This window comes from Gadus morhua, chromosome 18, assembly GCF_902167405.1.
Source record: "Gadus morhua chromosome 18, gadMor3.0, whole genome shotgun sequence".
Lineage (NCBI taxonomy): Eukaryota > Metazoa > Chordata > Actinopteri > Gadiformes > Gadidae > Gadus > Gadus morhua.
In genome coordinates this window covers 17261918-17281103 of record NC_044065.1, presented here as the reverse complement: position 1 = coordinate 17281103, position 19186 = coordinate 17261918, and the positions used below count along the sequence as shown (strand labels likewise).

General features: G+C 45.2%; 1 protein-coding gene across 3 annotated transcripts in view; it reads right to left on the bottom strand.

Annotated features, from left to right (window-relative positions):
- Positions 1 to 3169: 3169 nt before the first annotated feature.
- The window catches only part of LOC115531001 (ATP-citrate synthase), a 31727-nt gene continuing 15710 nt past the window's right edge, over positions 3170 to 19186 (bottom strand). The window contains exons 8-30 of one of the 3 annotated variants that reach the window (XM_030339935.1): positions 18223 to 18341; positions 17218 to 17354; positions 16510 to 16571; positions 15882 to 15999; positions 15481 to 15635; positions 15158 to 15251; positions 14882 to 14938; positions 13507 to 13536; positions 11086 to 11227; positions 10728 to 10896; positions 10233 to 10337; positions 9566 to 9762; positions 9205 to 9286; positions 8828 to 8938; positions 8306 to 8433; positions 8105 to 8198; positions 7615 to 7769; positions 6754 to 6904; positions 6164 to 6307; positions 5908 to 6021; positions 5296 to 5378; positions 4915 to 4991; positions 3170 to 4650 (exon numbers count right to left, since the gene is read on the bottom strand). In XM_030339935.1, coding sequence (XP_030195795.1) covers positions 4556 to 4650; positions 4915 to 4991; positions 5296 to 5378; positions 5908 to 6021; positions 6164 to 6307; positions 6754 to 6904; positions 7615 to 7769; positions 8105 to 8198; positions 8306 to 8433; positions 8828 to 8938; positions 9205 to 9286; positions 9566 to 9762; positions 10233 to 10337; positions 10728 to 10896; positions 11086 to 11227; positions 13507 to 13536; positions 14882 to 14938; positions 15158 to 15251; positions 15481 to 15635; positions 15882 to 15999; positions 16510 to 16571; positions 17218 to 17354; positions 18223 to 18341 — 2619 coding nt within the window. In that variant the 3' untranslated portion in view covers positions 3170 to 4555. The remainder of the gene's footprint in view (positions 4651 to 4914; positions 4992 to 5295; positions 5379 to 5907; positions 6022 to 6163; positions 6308 to 6753; positions 6905 to 7614; positions 7770 to 8104; positions 8199 to 8305; positions 8434 to 8827; positions 8939 to 9204; positions 9287 to 9565; positions 9763 to 10232; positions 10338 to 10727; positions 10897 to 11085; positions 11228 to 13506; positions 13537 to 14881; positions 14939 to 15157; positions 15252 to 15480; positions 15636 to 15881; positions 16000 to 16509; positions 16572 to 17217; positions 17355 to 18222; positions 18342 to 19186) is intronic. The other 2 variants (XM_030339937.1, XM_030339938.1) reach the window with 2 other exon arrangements.

Genomic DNA, 19186 nt, shown 5'->3' with positions numbered 1-19186 from the left:
TCTCTCTCTCTCTCTCTCTCTCTCTCTCTCTCTCTCTCTCTCTCTCTCTCTCTCTCTCTCTCTCTCTCAGCATCTTTAAGGAGCAGATAGGCCGCAAACATGAGTGACTGAGGCCTTTACCTGTTGACTGGAAAATGTAACAGGTAAAGGCCTGTTGACTTGGAAAAGTGGGGGAAAAAAATATTGGCAGGGCATTGGATGAACCATCAACGTCTATGATGTAGCATGATTATCAAGTAGTTCCTTATAGGATGCTGATCGTTCCGAACCACTTTGGTTTGACCAAAGGCACACAACCTGAAACCTGTTGAAGCTTGTCTCTGAGCTGCCTCGCAAGCTACCTGGGGCTGGGAGCAGGGCCGTTGCTATAAGTCCTGGGCCCCTATACAGGAGGTACTGATGGGCCCCCCTGCGCTGAATTGTTGACGGGGGGGGAATCGTCATCACCTTTCACCCCTTTACGACGGCCCTGGCTGGGAGTCTAACCCCCTCACCGCCAAACAACTCCACTTTATTTGTACAACCTGTAATCCAATGTGCAGTCTGTAAGGGCTTCACAGCCAAGCCCGTGTCTCACGTCCCCTCACTCCGGTACCCACTAAAGGACAAGGAAAACTTCAAATCCTAGAGGGAGGAGGAGGAAACCTTAAGAACGAAGAACTCTTCTATGCAAGGCTGCAGCAGTAGGTTTCAACTATCACGTGTTGCCCATGTGCTCCTGACCATATTGTCAATTTAAATTGAACTAGTTACTCTTAGTGCAGCGGTTTCACTGGTTTCTTATTAGATAATCTGTAATTCCGTACCATCTCTGGGTGGATGTTTGCCTGTTTCTCCCAACTGTCATTGTTTTCTATGTGCATGTTGGTGCAAGTGTGTGGTGGCAGGTAGTTTCCCGAGCTGTTTTCTGATTGTGTGTGTGTTTTGAACATTTTCTCTGTGCAGTGTACTATCTCTTCTGCCACTTCCTGCGCCGCCGGCCCTCTTATCATCCCTCCATCCTCCGAGCAGCTCCACGTACGCTGTTTAACACACACACACACACACACACACACACACACACACACACACACACACACACACACACACACACACACACACACACACACACACACACACACACACTCTCTCACACACACACACGACACGTGTTTTCGTGCATTCTGTTTGCACTTAAAGCAAGAGTTAGTGAACATGGATAATTACACTGCATTGTAATGAGTGCAGTGTGCTATAATTGCAAATGTGGAGAATTCTCTCCCTACTGTCTGGTACCGTCGTTGGTTTCATACTACAAATAATACGAATAATTTCTTTCACTTCCTTATTTAATGTATGCATGTTGAGCGCTAAAGTATTCAGCGAAAATAACCTTTTATGATTATTATAAATTATTGTAGATAGCGATCTCTGGTGGTTAACTGGGGTAGTCGAAGTAGAAGCAGCATTAAGATGTCACTACCACCGTAGGACCATATTACAGTTTTTGCCCATTGCTTGAACACGGTTTGCCAAACTTGGCTCATTGTGTCAAAACTCAACACACAATCAAATAAGACACAACACTGTGAAATATACCATTCACATCTATGTCAAATTGAAACTCTGGTATCGAAACCTAATAATCCCTTCTCAAATATCACTCTGATGACCATATGATACACACTTGTATCATATGATTACACTTTCAGATCAGCAGCAACACACTAGTGTACTTTATATAAAACACTTCAGTCTTTCATGTTCACTGTTTTTATTCACTTCCACAGAAGGCGCGTTTTCACAACAACCCAAAAAATGTATACTCAATACTGTACATTGCAATACAGTAGCCTACTTTACAGTGCAGTAAATTCAGTTTAATCAAAAATAAAACCAAAAATACGCTGCTGTACTGAGAAACACAGAGAAAAACAGCAATTGTGCGTGGGTGGGATTATGGATTCTTGCCTTGTGTGCCGAATCCAGCCATGGATTGTCCTTCCCTCAATGTCTCCGCAGGCCTGTTTCATTGCCTGCAGAAGAGGCATGCGGGCATGTGGTTGGCGGTCATATACGCGCCATCCTCAAGCCAAAAAGCAATCTTCTATAGGGTTTAGAAATAGCGGGTACGTATAATGCTTCAAATTGTTTATGGTTTGTGAACCAGTTCCGGACCAAAACAGCCTAAAAAATATTATCCCAGACAGACTACAACAAACCTGGGCTGCACTGATTTGTCCTGTTCAGCTGCATCATGGAGTGCATCTAGAAATGTGATGATATGTTGGTATGGACCTATTTTTGCATCATGGTGCAGTTACCCTCGGAGGCTTATGGAGGCACACAATGAAATATTTCCCCCGCGCTGCCCCGGGACGTGCATAAATGCCCTTTGGCCTTTTTGTAGCTGGCTGATTGGTGTTCAGTTAGTAAGTAAGTGTTTTCAGGTGTGTATCAGTATTTTCAATTTCCGAATGTTTTTTATATTTTGAATAGATGTGTTTTCCCACGGTGAGATTTCATTTTTGAACGAAGTGTCTTATGTATGAAATAGTGTGGAGTGTGCAGGAGCAAGTGTGCTGTACAAAGGAGCAAGTGTGTTGTAGAAAGGAGCAAGTGTGTTGCACAATTGCAAGTAAAGTGAAAAGCGGCGCTTGTGTTTAAGGTAGGCCTATAGTAACAAAAACTTCAAGTTGTGTTACTTTGGTCTAAGCATGTGTCTATAGTGTTCAAGCAATTCAAAAAAAACTAAGCAAACCACAGTTCAGCACAAGGTCACAAGCAGCATTATGCAACCCAAAGAAAATCGCACCAAATAATCAACATAAAAGTGGGAGGCGAGAGAAAGCCCCGCCCCCTTGGCCCTCCAGAGCTGCTAGCCAACAGCTCTCCGCTGGGCCACCCAGACACTGGCTATGACCAGGGGTGAGACGCCTAACTTACAACACGAGACCCAATAAATTTTTTAGCAATTTAGGAAACACCTTGCTGGTGTGGGGACTATGTTATTTTGGCCATCGCAACCAGAGAGCGAGCGAGAGAGACTCACCGCTACTGAATTCCAGCCAGTGGACCTGTTGACCTCTTTGATTAATAAAAAACTAACCGCCCAATATGAGCTTTTTTTTTTCCACTTTTAAAATAAAACCATTTAGATATTTTACATCACAAAAACACTGACAAATGATTAAGGACATACAACTTAAAGACATCTTTTATTGTACCACATTTAAACAGCATATATTAAAAAGTATGTAACATTTAAATAAAAACAGAATAAAGCAAGCAGTACAGTGGAGTGACAAAAACATTTAGTCCGCCAAAGCCAGGCCTCTTGTTAGAAACACGCTTTACAGCCCTACAGAAAAGTTACGCTGCCATCATGGTCCCTTGCGACAGGCTGCTATTAAGACTCACAGGGCACAATCAATGCATTACAAACTACCACTAAATTTGACACGATAATTTATTTTCTCATTCCTTTTATATTAAAAATACGATTGCTGAAATTTGCCCAACTGAATGTTAATACCTCGATAAAGCATCTAATTAAGTCGATAAATTGAACCTTCTGTAAAACCAGACTTATTAGTAAAGGCAATTCTGGAGTTACAAATAAGATTTACAGCTATATTTTGTCATTCTAATGCCTCTTTACACAAACTTATCGAGCCCCGAAACAAACAACAAACCACCTTCAACTGAGGTTGGTCCTAGACTAAAATAATACAAAAAGAAAAAACCCAAAACGAACAACTTTGGTTTCACTTGAGATTCTTTCTAAATTGAAGCAGGATTTCGCAGGGAAGGAGGTAATCCAAGCGGTTAGCGTTTGTGCTTAAAAGGTGCAGTCATTACCAAGAGCATTCAAGCTAACATTCTCCCGAACCACCCAAAGTGAAAAAATTAAGTACCAACTTAACAACGCAAATGAATGCTTTTGCGTTTAAGTAAACCCTCAGACCAGACATTACAGTATTGCCGTGTTTGAAAAACTTACCAAGCCAGCACCCACTGAGAGCCAAAAAGTATTGGAAGCTAGCTAGCTAACAAGCTAAGGAGGCTGACAAAATGAAAAAATAAAGTACCAAATCAACAACGCAAATGAATGCTTTTGCGTTTAAGTAAACCCTCAGAACAGACTTTACAGTATTGCTGTGTTTGAAAAACGTACCACGCCAGCACCCTCTGCGAGTCAAAAAGCACCGGAAGCTAGCTAGCTAACTAGCTAAGGAAGCTGACAAAACGGTGCTTGTGACGTTGTGCATGTTCTCCAGATTAGCTCAAGTGGTAGCATAACAGCAGTGGTGCCTTCTCCTCTCCTGCCATCTCACCCCAGCCTTTAATCACAACTCAATAACATCTCTTCAGAATACCCTTTTTAATAATCTGTCCAAAGAAAAAACTAAACCCAGAGAAAAGCAGAAAGGTTTCCTGCCAAAACGTCTCTTCCTTGGCGTGTCCTCGTTCGGCCTGCAGTGGTGGAGGGGAGGGGGTGGTGACGAGTAGGGGGTGGAGGAAGAGGCGAGTCGGAGACCAGTGGTGGTCACGACTACGGATGAGATGTTGGGGTCTACATGGACATGTGCTCAGGAAGTACGTAGGAGATGTCGTCCCAGGGGTGGCGGTATAGGCCCTGCTTCAGACGCTTCTGGTCCAAGTAGTGGCCTAGAGACAAACAAACACACCCCTCAGTAATTGGAGGTATTTTTCCTTCTTTGACTATGTAAAAATATACATTTAATAATGGTCCTGCCATGCATTATTGTTTGAATAAGTAGTTTTTCTCCAATTTTGTATCCACCAAAGTTGGTGCGAAATGGTTAAAAGATGTAGAGCCATTTAAAAAATAAATAAATCAAAAAAAAAAAGGTGATATCACAATGAGTGTTTAAGACGGGTCGTGTATGACAGGAAGTGTCTTGGACTCACCGATGAAGCCCATACTCCGGCCCAGCACGAATATGCCGTTTAATGATCCGATCTCCACAAACTCATCCGCTTCATCCCTGCCAACACAAACTCAAAATACTTAAAACCAACCCCTACAGCACACAGTCAAGACAACCGCAGCGGACTGGTATAAATACCAGCTTGACACGGGGTTCATATTCAGACAAATTGGTCAGAACTTGGGAATATTTCTATCTTTTCAGGGGGGAAAGCAATTGTCCATGCATCCAATAAACTTTGCCGACGATGAAACAGATGGAGGAATACTGCCCACTTGTGGTGGCCAAAGGAATTACATCTAAATGGTCCGGGTGTAAAGAGTGATGTGTTGATGAAGGTCCGGAAGACCTCGTCTCTTACCGTGTGAATCCCCCACATGTTCTGAGCAGGTCCACAAACGCTACCCCGATGAAGCCGTCTACGTTGAGGATCAGGTTGGGTTTCTGGGATGGGGAAACAAAACCAAGGTCAGATATGCATCTTCCATAAAGCAATATAAGCCAAAATCACCAGTTCTTGTAGGTCGCGATAGTGAGCTTTGTTCACAATGACGGTCTGGGGTCTGGACGCTTTAATACTATATTCACTACGGTTATCCAAAATCTACACCTTTGTCCTAACCATCCATGGAACGAGTCCTTCAAAGTCTTAAGGTAATAAGGTTGGTTATTGCAGAAATAAGGTTGGTTTGTTGTCGAAGACCTGAAGGTCCTGCACTAACTGGGGTATAAGAGGTGGTTTCTAGTGGCGTGAGAGCAGTGGGAAGGGCATTTGACTCCCAGCAGAAAGGTACTAGGTTCAAACCCTGATGTCCACAGTGGAACCGGGAGGCGCCCAGCAAGACGCCCAAACCCCTGCCTTATCCTTTATGACTATGAATTGACCGATCTGATGGAAGCCTCCGCTGAGATTGACTATTAAGTCTCGGCGCACCCATGTGAGCCGGTTGCGCCCTTTGACCTTTGAACTGACCTTTGAGGTGGTGATCTTCTCCACGTTCAGAGCGTAGTCCAGCATCTGTGAGGCTGGGAAGTTCTGCTTGACAAAGTCTTTCAGGATTTGCACTCGCATGTCTGGGTTGTTGATCTAAAAATTAAACAAATGAAAAAAAAAAACACGTTAAAAGAATAATACACCTTCTACATCATCTTTACAGTGTCTCTCGGTGACCTGTAGACAAACATTATATGGTAAAAGAAGAGCCAAATGAATGACAGTTGATTCCCACCGATTTGACCCGGTGTCCGATGCCCATGATGAGCTTGCCGTCCTTCTTCATCTTGTTGACGAACTCCATGGGCAGCATGCCGCTGTCAAACGCCTTGCTGAACTGCTTGGCCGCCGCGTCCAGGGCCCCCCCGAAACGATCGCCCTGGAAGACGGCACGCCGTGTTAGAGGGGAGGACGGCTGGGGGGGATCGGGTGGGGCTGATGATGGGGAGGGGAGTGAGTGGGGCTGACTATTCTGAGACGAATGGAAGAATGAGTGGTGCTGACTATGTTGAGATGAATGAGTGAATGAGTAGCGGTGATTATGGTGGGGTGAGTGAGGGGAACTGACTATGGTGAGGTGACGGAGTGAATGATAATGGTGAGATGAATGAGGGAATGAGTGGTGCTGACTATGGGGAGGTGAGTGGGGCAGGCTATGGTGAGATGAATGTGTGATGCAGACCATGGTGAGGTGAGTGAGTGGTGCATACTATGGTGAAATGAATGAGTGACGCTGTGTATGGTGAAGTGAGTGTTGCAGACTATGGTGAGGGGATGGAGTGAATGACTATGTTGGGGTGACTGAGTGAACAGGTGGGTACTCACTATGGTGAGGAGGCCTGAGGTGAGGCAGGAGATGAGGTCCTTGCCGGCGCGGGCGCAGACGATGGTGTTGTGGGCGCCGGAGACGGCGGGGCCGTGGTCGGCCGTCACCATCAGACACATCTCAATGAACTGGCACGCGTAGCGGGGAAGTCTGGGGAACACAACGCCATCCACAAGAAACGTTGTTTACCAGAACCCCTTCCATTAGAAACCGTATCCTGGACCTTCAACCCACATAAAAACATTAATGTACAGTACAACTGCTATTCGAGTAGTAAGACCTAAGACAGGGTATCTGCAGGTTTCAGCAGGTCAAATTTAAGACTTTTTAAGACCTTTTTAATGCCACCTTGAATGAAATTTAAGACCTAAAACACATGATGGTGGGGGGGGGATCCCGCTGTATTATAACCCAAGCATAGCACGTGTGTCACTCAATGAGACTCATTCACCTACCCATTGTCGCAGACTAGCTAGCAAGCACGCAGATAATCGTTTATATATGCATCTAGCAAGATGAAGCCTCTCTACATGTCCTTCCTGAAAAGTCCCACGAGAAAAATAATGCCCCGACAAATTTAAGACCTTGAGTTACAGTATTTAAGACCAGCATATGACATTTGTAACGAATTTAAGACTTTTCAAGGCCTTCAATTTAGAAACATGAATTTAAGACTTTTTAAGGATGCGCGGACAACCTGTAAGAATTATTCAACAACATACTACAGCTATCCCCAGCCAGGGGGACGCGTGCCGCTTTACACTCTGCTTTGTGAAGCCTGCTACACAGCAAGACGCCAGAGTGGGCACTGTGGTATGGCACTGGTGTATGGTGAAAGCGTTTCCCGCCCGTCTCCCTACCTGCGCTGGAACCAGAGGAGCCCGAGCACGCCGCCCAGTCCCATCTCCTCCTTGAAGACCTCGGTGATGGGCATGCCGGCGTAGATCAGCTCCTGGCCCCGCTCGTCACAGATGCTGGTCATGAAGGAGGCGGGCTTGCGGATCAGACCTAGCTCCTGGGCCGAACACAGAGGAGGGGGAGGGTCAGGGTATTAGGCCGAAGGTCTTGGAAACAAGTGTGACGTCAGCCTTAGGTAGAGGTTTTCAAACTGGGGGTCAAAGAAATATGTCTGCACGTCTACATTCCATGCAAGTTTCATTGGATCATTAGTCTTTTTGAAGGTGAGCCCTGAATTAATTAATAAATACCATCATCTACAATTACACACGCTATTGAGAATGCATTGCTTATTTTACTGCACTAAATATTTCATGGCCAAAAGGTTCCTCCACAAGTGGGTGACTGCATGAAAAGGGATACTGTCTAGAATTCAACAAGCTGGTGTCTCACCCTTGCCCAGGAATAGTCCATAGGCACCGTTGGGGGAGGGACTTCCTGTGCGGGTACGATGGTGCCATTGGCTACCAGTCCGTCATACACAGTCCTGTATTGACAGATGCACAATGTCACCAAAGAAACAGGACAGAGGAAGAACAACCAGACCCATGCTATGATCTGGGCCGTATGAAGACGATGTGTTGCGTGTCTCACTTGATGACGTCTCCCAGCTCATCGAAGCTCTTGGGGACGTAGGCTCCGGCGTCCCGCAGGGCCTGGTTTTTGGCCACGGCCGTTTCTGAAGCCTGGTTGGCACAGGCTCCCGCATGGCCAAACTGAACCTACAGGGGGCAGCACAACACACCTGGCATCAACAACACAGTTCAAACAGGCAAGACAAAAAAGTTATCAAATCCAGCTTGCTCTGTGGCTTACGTTTTTCTTTTTAAGACATTTGCTTAACAACCATGTAAGGACTTCATGCAAAGAGATGGTCCAGAACTTAGTTACTTAGTTCGATAATTGTTTCTAACCAACACACACACACACACACCCCCACATAGATGTATACACATTCTATAGCAACGATGACTAAGTCAATGTTGGGAGTGCAATTCCAACACTGGCTTAAAATTCCTATCAAACAATGACTTACAATCCCTATCCAAGAGCCCAATACCAACAGTGAATACTTTAAATTCATATCCAGACGTTGTGGTGAAACCCCGAACGGACCTCTGAGGTGAACATGGTGGCGCAGGTCCCGATGCACCAGCAGACGACGGGCTTGGTGATCCGTCCTTCCCCAATGCCCTGGCAGATCCTGTACTCCTCCGTTCCTCCAATCTGGAGCCGGGAGGCGGGGGAGGGAACGGACATAAGCCAATCAGAAAAAGGTTCTGTAAGTGTTTGGTAACTATACTTTATAATATCTAGAAGCAACAGATACAAGGCATAAATGGTTCAAATGAATGCATCGGGACGCAACTTTTGATGTAAATGGCCGAGTTCAAAGTTTTGTTGTCGTCTTAATCTATTTTACCCGTACATTATCTTTAGAAAAGCATGGTAAGGCCGAGTTAAATATTATAGAGGGAAACATTGAACTGTACCTCTCCAAGCACCACAATCATCTGGACCCCCGGCGTGTCTTGGTAACGGAGGACGTGGTCCATGAAGGTGGAGCCGGGATACCTGCACGGGTGGAGTCAGACAGGTTAACACCACCCGGTCCAATTTAGTAAAAAGCCTCAAAGCTCCCTTCGTCTAAGTCGGAATCACAAAGTAAGAAGCCTTCAAATGTGAAGTGTGATCGTATCTTATTTTGGATGTTTGATTTTTTTTTAAATCAAATTTTTGTAAATAAAACGAAAAATCGAAAGGATTCAATTGGATGCCAACATGATTGTATACATTTCCAGTTTTGAAGAGGATAAAAGGTTCTTCCCCCCCCCCCCCCCCTCCCTCAATCACCTGTCCCCCCCGATGGCCACGCCCTCGTAGACGCCGTCGGTGGTGCGGGAGATGATGTTGTTGAGCTCGTTGGACATGCCCCCGGAGCGGGACACGTAGGCCACGCTGCCGGGCCGGTACAGCTTGGAGGCCAGGATGTTGTCCAGCATGCCCCCCGTGTTGCCGATCTTAAAGCAGCCCGGCTTGATGCCGCCCACCTGGGGAGAACCGCCGCCGCAGAGTGGTCACAACACAACCCCGGGGCCAGCTTCAAAGAGGGACCACTTTTGTGCAACAACAACACGACAAAGTGGAATAAGACAACAGCACCAACAAACCATTTCAAGAGACTGAAATGGGGTTTAAAAATGGAAGGAACCACAGAATCAAACAATAGATTTGAGCAAACAGCAATTCAATGCTCCGTCAAACAAGGGAAACGACACAACAGGAACAAGAAACACGCTGAAAAGAAGGTACAAATCGAATCGTAAGTGTCACAGAGCTGCATCTTATTGATCCAACCCTTGATGAACATCTTTATGATACAGCCTCACTCTAAAAACAAATCAAATATCTTTTCCCTCAATATTATCATCATGACTAGGCAAATATATGCAATAAAACGCATCTCCCATATGTACGTGGAGGGCTCTCCTCCCCCCTGGTCGGCGCTGGCAGTACGTACCGTGGCCGGGCCGATGATGGTGACGCCCTTCTCGTCCGCAGTCTTGATGATCTTGCGGGTCTGAGCCTCAGGGATTCCTTCAGCGATGATGGCGATGGTTCGGATCTGGAGAGAAAAGCAACGTCAGTGGATACTCAGCATGACGACCTGGCTACTACAGAACAAGTTGTTATTCATGTGTCGTGCAGTGTTCATTTAGCTTTAAGTATTCATGATGCCAACACAAATTAAGATGTTTGGATTCAGAATTATGAAAATTCCAACAAAGGGTTCTTGCCCGGTTCACGCCCCTGAATCCATGCCCAGTTTAAGAAATGTTCAGTGATTCAGGGTCGGTATTTGGATGCTTGTGATAGTGGGCTTGGCTTTCGTTTACCACCAAGCACATCAGCAGGGATCTACAATACAGAACTCCTTCCGATGCCATCTAACGGCATTCCTGGACTACACCTCTTCTGGCGTTTCCACTGTTTGTCCACTGGGGGGCGTGGTCACCTGTGGGTGCTGCATGGTTTCCATGGTGCTGTCGAACGCGGACCGCAGCGAGGCGAAGCTGATGAGGACGTCCACGTCAGAGTGCTTCTTCATGGCGTCGTCCATGCTCTTGTAGACTGGCACCAGGATCTCCTTGTGGCCCCAGTAGAACTTCTGCTTGTGGTCGCCGCTGTACAGCACAACCCATTTTATAGTGGATCAGCACATCATGACAATAAAACAACATTTCTAAAAGACCAACTACACATTGGGGTTCAGAATCCCACAGTTTGAAGTCCATTATAACAATGACCAAACTGTCACCCCCAGGCGATTGGTGGTGGCCGGGGGGGGGGGGTTGGAGGTGAGGGGGACCTACGTGAAGGGGTAGACCATGGCCGCCACCGAGGGCTCGTCCCTGGAGCAGACGTAGTCAAAGTCCAGCATGCCCTGCACCGCCCGGGTCTGCATCCCCCACACGATGGACTTGGTGTGCCGGCTGAACAGGGTGGTGGCCTTGGCTGGGGGAGAGACAAAGACCCCAGGGAGAGGGTGGAGGGGGAAGGGGAGAGCAGAGGTGAACGAGGGAACACTTTGGGTGAACGGATGACGAGTGAAGAGGGAACGAGGGAGGAGGGGGAAGCAACGACAGGACCAAACAGAGCGATGCGGTCAGAGGTGGCTTTTGAGAGAGGAACGGGGAAAGTTTGCCTTGCCCCAGTGTTTTCATGAGCAACAGCATGAGCAGATTCACAACAAATTCATCAGCGCATAAATAAACCCCACTGCAAACCAAAAAAGAAAAGAAAAAAAGACTCCAAAGCAACACAGGCGATCAAGACTCCAAAGCAACACACTCCAGATGTTTTTGGAACACCCAAGGGATCAGAGAGCACTCCCCCTCCTGGGGTTCCACTAGGGGTGGGAATCTCTTGGCACCTCACGATTCGATTCCAAAGCGATTATCGATGCAAAAAGATTTTTTATGTACATTTCCATGCGTGATTTTCAAAAAAAAAAAATACATATATAATATAATATATATATATATATATATATATATATATATATATATATATATATATATATATATATATATATATATATATATATATATATATATATATATATATATATATATATATATATATATATATGCACATCTGAGTTTGCTAATCACTTCCTACTTTTATGATGATCATTAAATACATCAACAGATGAATTAACTTATCTAATATTTTATTAGAGAGAAAGCTTTTGTCACAAATATGACTTTCTATGAACAATGTAATGATCAATGCAGCTTGCATTACAACACAATATGGAAGTATGTAAAAAAATAGTTTTCAGTTTTATTTTCTTTCTAATCTTTCTTTTCAAGAATCGCGATGCATCGATGAATCTAATATTTTTCCCACCCCTAGTTTCCATTGAAACATCAACATCTAGACACACACGGCACATGACAACACTGCAGCAGAAATGGGGATGGTGTATTTGAGGACATTTTTTATAGTTATTTAACTATCTATGTTTAGTTTAAGTTTAAATCAGCTGGATATTATTCCTTTATTTATTTTTATTTTTTAAAGGGCCCAAATTGAACTATTCCACAGTTGCCATGGATCATCTTAAAAACAAAACAAAAACATAAAACCATTCCATGAACAAACAGAATGGCTGTAACGTCTGTAGAGTGATTGTGGGCCTTAGCCTGCCATCCAGCCTTCATTCCACCTGGTGTCCATTTTCTGACATGGTTCTGATCTAGTTCAGGAATTTTAATTATGCCAATGTTCAGCAGCCACGTTACACTGCCTCTAAGTTACAGTATCTATAACTTGCAGTCTAAATAGTCCAGGGACTAGAGAGTGATCTGTGCCTGCAAAAAGGTTTCTAAAAGCAGACAGGGCCACACACAGAGGAGAAGAGGTTAAGAGAGAAAGAGAGAGAGAGAGAAAGAGAGACCCTCACAGCACAAACAAACACTGCGTCTCGCCTGCTAGCATTGCCGCTACTACATTTTAACTCCACTATCTGTCCTAGTTAAAACACAAAAGATGAGACAAGTCTAGCAGAGTAGTGAGAGACAGAATATTAGAACTTATCTAGCTGCCCATAACCAAATTACCCTTTAGCAAGGTTTGAAGGCAAATTCCCTGATGGCAGATATAGTACATACTGACTATGGCATGCATAATGAGGCCTAAAAAAAAAAAAAGTTTGGTTCCTGTTGGTTGTCAGTTGAGGTCATGGGTAGGTAGGGAATTTATTTTATTTTTTCCAGCGGCAGCGAATGATAGGTAGGTTGTTTTCATTTCAAAACAAGAAAATTCGCTCATCCGTGTACAGAATGAAGAGGTGCTGTACCAAAACGTAATTATAGAGGTGCTGTACCAAATCGTAATTACATTAAAAAAAAATTTTTTTTTTTTTTTTATAAAACTCATAAAATAATTTGGGTCGCACATAAATTGACAGGGTCGGTCGGAAACCGGAACCAAACAACATTTTTTTTTAGGCCTGAGCTTTCTTTAAAAATAAGCCACATATATCAAATAAAAACCTAAACCTAGCATAAAAGGGATAACCTTCACTGACAACACCATCCAAAGGTTCTGGGGAAACATCAGCCAACTAGAACTAGACTGATCCCTACATGTCTCCTAGACCCGCTGCCTAGCCAGGAAGCGTCCTAGCACAGCGACACACAGCCAGGATAGAGAGAGAGAGAGAGAGGCAGGTAGTGGAGAAGGAAGGGTGGCTGAGTAGAAGGTGATGAAGGAGTCCCCTGGCCTACCTCCGCCGGGGCCCGGACAGGCTTGAGCTTCTGTCAGCCCACGGGATGCAAATGAACAAAAAACAAAAAGAAACAAATGAGAACAAATAAAAAACACACTGCCACGAGTCTAACAACCCACAGTCCAGCGAATGCAATCACACCATGGCAGAGAGGAGGGCCGGGTGCATGCAGAGATCATCATGCTCTCAAAGACCCCCCGCCCCCCCCCCCCCCCTCAGCTGGAGGGGGAGGGAACTGTCAACACAAGCATCAGTCACGAACTAAAGCGCAGCTACACTTGCTATGCTTATGCTGTCGGATCCCCATGGACTTTATTGACACCCCAGAAACCTGAACAGGGTATATGGTCAAGTGGGTCAGCGGACAAAATGGACTCGATGTTTACAGAAAATAAACTAATTTGCTGAGTGGATGAAGCTTCAGGAGGCTATTTGAATTAGAGTATTTCTACAGCGGCCATTCTACACTAGGGATAGGCCTTGTAAGTCATTTCCATACTGAACACCCCAGCTAAAACGAGGGTTGGGTCTAGGGGGAGCCTTCGCTGATGAGTCTACCTTGAACCACGAGGTCGGAGTTTCGTGCGCGCCGGCTCCTCTTCTCTGCTCTTGTGGCGTCAGGGCATGTGGCAACACGGCTGGCAATCGAGACTAAATTGCGATATTGCCTAACTGTCCCCGCGGTTCTCACCATGTGCCTAATGTGCAAATGGTTAATCTCATCGTACGAGTTGTTCTGCTTTACGCAAGTTTATGGTTACATAGCTTGCACTGCACATGCGGTTAGTTACTTTATTGAAATTCTTGAAACCAAAAAAAAAAAAAAAAAAAAAAAAAATCACACCCATGCCTCCTCGCCATTCTGTCGTTAGTAATCACTGCATCCCGTCCCATTATTTAAATCTTTAATTTAGGACATGGTCAATTAACATTTATATTTATTTTATAAACATGTATTTTTTTTACAATGTCCAAAACATCTTAAAAAAATAGACGTCCAAATCCAGAACTTGAGCACTGCCAATCATTCATCATTGTGTTAAATGAAAACCGTCCGACAATTTTGCCAAAAAGAACTGGCAGGATGGTTTTGCTTGTGTTTACGAGTGATGGCCGAGTTTGTGTTAGTGAATTATGCTTATACAAATCCCCGCCTCCTACAACTTGATTGGTCGAAGCAAAATCAAAACACCCCTCTCACCCAGATTCTAGGTAGTCTGCTACTCGACTTTAGAGGACTAGTCTAAAGTCTGAGACTAGGGAACCCCTGATCCACAACAGGAAACAAAGAGTGGGGACAGGAAGTGTATGTGTGCGAGGAGGAGGAGGGGGGCGGGGCTACTGGGTGGAGCTTAGACACACCTGGCCCTTACCTTTGTAGTTGGCCATGCCCAAATTCTTCAAGGGCAAGAGAATAGAAAGAAGAGAGTCTTACAGACATAAAGGAGGACGAAGGGGGGGGAAATAAACACAACAGAAAAACATACGGATCAGTGAAAAAAAAAAAATGAAGAAAATAGAGGAAAGAAAAAAGTGTAAAGAGATGACCAGGGGGGAGATAAACAAAGAAGGGGTGTCTCTATGACAACGTGGATGGATGGAGGTTAAAGGAAGGGAGGAGGACGAGGAGGCCAGCATGGTCCAGTTACCTGCTTGGAAGCCTGCTTTCGGCTTCTTCGGGGGTGTGGCCTCTCCGGCCGACTTGGGCTCCGAGAAGGAGGCGGTCCTGGTGTTAGCCGGGGTCTGTAGCACGAGAGACGGGGAGCAGCATGATGATGATATATCTTTGTCATGCATGGTACAAGAGTGACCAAACATGACAATTAGTACTGCTGTGACACAGGTGCTTTTACATATATGCACATGTTAAGCATTTGTACAGAGACCCCTTTAAGTCGATCTCAACCAAACTTAAGGTAGCTAGTGTAAACACGTTGGTTTTCCAGCGCGACGTGGTGCTAACTGGACGTACCACTGCGTTGCAGCCGGCGTTGAGAAGGAAGTTGGCAGTGTGGGCGTCCATCGGGGGCTGGTTGGGGATTGGTCGGTGGCCCATCGCCATGCCAACGATGGCCGTCATGTGGGTCTCCGTTCCGAAAACGTGGATGGGGATTCCGGTCGTTTTCCCTGAAACATTGAAAACATACAATTAGCATTTAAAACCCTTCTGGTTCAAATCAATTTTAAGGTCCAAAACAACGGAACTCTAAATTGTATCAATGCAACAAGCAACGTGAAAAACATTTACACATGGTATTGATTTCATGGTAATAAAAGCTATTTATTACTTTATTATTTTTTCTCCCAAATAGTGGCGATACATCCATAACAGCAGCACATCAAATTAATATAAACTTGTATTGTCCTCCTCACCCACTTCCCCCATCACCCTCAGGCCCTCCTGATAGTTGGGACCTCCGCGACGCACAAAGATGGTGACCTCGTGTTCCTTCAGGGGCCCCTGGTAGTCCTTGATGGCCCTGACGATGCCCTGAGGCCCCAGAACCCCACGTTACCTCATGTCTCCAGCACACCCACAACGTCACGGAAACAATAGGTCTCTTATGAAACTACCCCAAAATACACCCATTTAGTTTTTTACAAACAGATAAATTAAAAAAGGACATCCATTAGAGATATATGTACCGAAAGAATAATGCATGTGATATACTCAGCATATATAATGTGCTGCGATTCAAATATATTTCCCTAATTGTCCATTGGGATTAATAAAGTATGTTTTATCTTAACAACCAATATAGTCATAGAATGACACATTTGAACCTCCAAACCATGACCCAATACCAGCGATGGCGAGTCCATATCCCCAGTAAACATGTTGTTTCACAAACACATGAGCAGGCAAAAAGAAAACCAACCACTGTGCCCCAACCCCCTTTTTTTACATCCTTACATAACCGTTATATAACCGAGCATGCCTGGTTAAATATAGCATTTACGTGTGAAGTGTCCCGTACAAACAAGTGTTGGAAGGACTCACTTTAAAGGTGGCGGCCACGTTGGTGAAGTTGGCAATGCTTCCGCCAATGATGAGGACCTTTCCTGCAAGGACAACAGATGAACCACGCAAGAGTCAGACCAGGACTGGTGGCAACCAGACCACCAGAAAGGGTTTCACGTCTCATATCGGCACAAAAGACATGAATCATATTTTTTTAACGGACCAAAACACATGAATGTAGCACGTCTTTATAGTTTTCATTCATTCAAGTCTGGTTTAAGCTACAATTCACAAAATACATTTTCGCATCAATCAGACACGCCGTGAAAACCAACTTGGAATAACACTGCTTAGAACAGGACCAACAGAAGTCTATTTGTATAGACTGCAATGTATGTTGCTTTGTGTTGCTATGTATGGATACAAGGATCCAATACAAGCAACCTTTTGTGTAACTCTAAACACCAAGGCAGCTCAGCATCTGAGGAGGCTATTGTTGCCAATGCGTGCTTGCTTGAAAAAACTAAAGAATAGGAGCTTAAAGCTCATGGGCAAGGAAACAGACACAATGCTCCTAGTGAAGGAGACGAGTCGAGGGTTAGCGGCTGCTCCACGGACGCCCTCCTCCCAGCATGCATCAGGCAGAGATACAGCCTCTTTCAACCGGTACAAAGAAACAAAAACTGTATTTGTGTATACATGTAGATCCATTAACTAATCTGTATTGCCATCCGAGGCCCGGCCCACCTTGCGGGTGCTTCTCGCGTGTGATGAGGGACAGGATGGTCTTGGCGTAGTCGTAGGTCTGCTGCTCGCTGGGGGCGCCCGAGTACTCGCCGTAGTTGGCCAGCTCGTCCACGCCGCCCAGGTCACAGATGGTGTCGCTGAGGGGTCACATGGGACAGACAGGGTTACGCGGGGTCCCCACAAGAGCCAGATCTGGCCGGATCCACGCAGGCTAACGGCCGGGTACACAGAAACTAACAATTAACAATTAACTGTTTAACCAACAATAATAACCCAACATAAACATTTTCCCTCCGTTGTCCACGAAAGACAGCAAAGTATTGCGGTAGAGAAGACCGCTCTTGCACTCCTGTTTGGTGATAGGCTGCTAGACATGAGACACTGCGATGTGATTGGCAACTAAAGGTGGGACGCCGCATTCTGATTGGCTGCTAGAGATGAGACCCACAAGGCGTTTGTATTTGTTTAATAATATTTTCTATGCCTGTGATCTCAGGCTTGACCGAGCAGCAAATCCCCCCAGCATGCTTGGTGCTTCAGTATGGCCCAATGTCATAGATAATGAGTGTTCTCCTGCAGCTAATAGAGGTACTCCCTTCTTCCCAAAGGGCTTCTTTAGCATCCTTCTTTAATTAATAATCCATGGGTTCAGGGTTAAATAATTAGGAGTGAAACTCATCATTTGAATGTGGGCCAGGGGAGGTCTTGCTGGATCGCACACACACGCACACACACAGCGCGCGCACACACACGCACGCAAGCATGCACCTCCTGAATGGGTTAGTATGTTTTTTGCAGTGACATTTCAGGGAGATCAAACTAATATTAGTATTTTCACTACCTCATTATTATTTATATTTTTCAGAATCAATTTCCTGTCCATCCAATAATTAAGCGCTGAAAAAAGTGTTTAATCACTAATTGGGCCAAGCCACCCCCTCTCAGACGAGGGGCCTTGTCCAGGAAACCAAACAGGAAGTGGAGTCCATCTATGGGCGGCCCTACCTGTAGACCACCGAGGCTCCGCCCCCGGCCACCATAGTCCAGATCCTCCCGCGGGGGTTCAGTAGGGTCAGCTTCAGGCTGGCGCCGCTCTTGGCGTCCAGGTCTGCGATGTAGGCCTCCTGTAGAGCACCAGAGACCCCAACAACACTGCTGTTAGTGCACTGGCTCTAGCCCCACCTCAGAGTGAAGAACACTAATGCACTGACAGGAGAGGAAGACCGACGGAAAACACCATGGATTTACCGACTGGATACGTCAAATGATCGACAATGTTTTCCACTCATCTTCACTTCCTAAATCTCCACATTTCGTCCTCTACATTCTACCCACTGTTCCAATACTTAGTGGCTAGTGAGCTAATTGAGAACCCTAGCATAAAATCATTGAGAAAGTTGTCCTCCAGCAACTTAATCACTTCCTGGCATCAACTGGTTGTTATGACACCTTACAATCAGGATTTCGACCCCTGCACAGCACTGAGACCGCCCTCATTAAAGTTGTAAACGACAGCCGTCTTAACACAGACTCTGGCAAAACCTCAATACTAATGCTACTAGACCTCAGTGCTGCATTCGATACTGTAGACCATACAATACTTTTGGACAGGTTAGAAAACTGGGTGGGGCTTTCAGGCACAGTCTTAAATTGGTTCAGATCCTACCTACAAAATAGGAACTACTTTGTTTCCATTGGCGACATTGTATCAGAATCAACCAACGTGATGTGTGGAGTCCCACAAGGTTCGATCTTGGGACCCTCTTTATTCAACATCTACATGCTCCCACTAGGGCAAATCATGCAAAATAACAATATTGACCATCATTTCTATGCTGATGACACGCAAATCTATGTATCGCTATCACCAAATGACTATCGGCCCATAGATCTGCTGTGCCAGTGCATTGAGCAAGTGAAAGACTGGATGTGCCGAAATTTCCTTCAGCTAAATGAGGATAAAACAGAG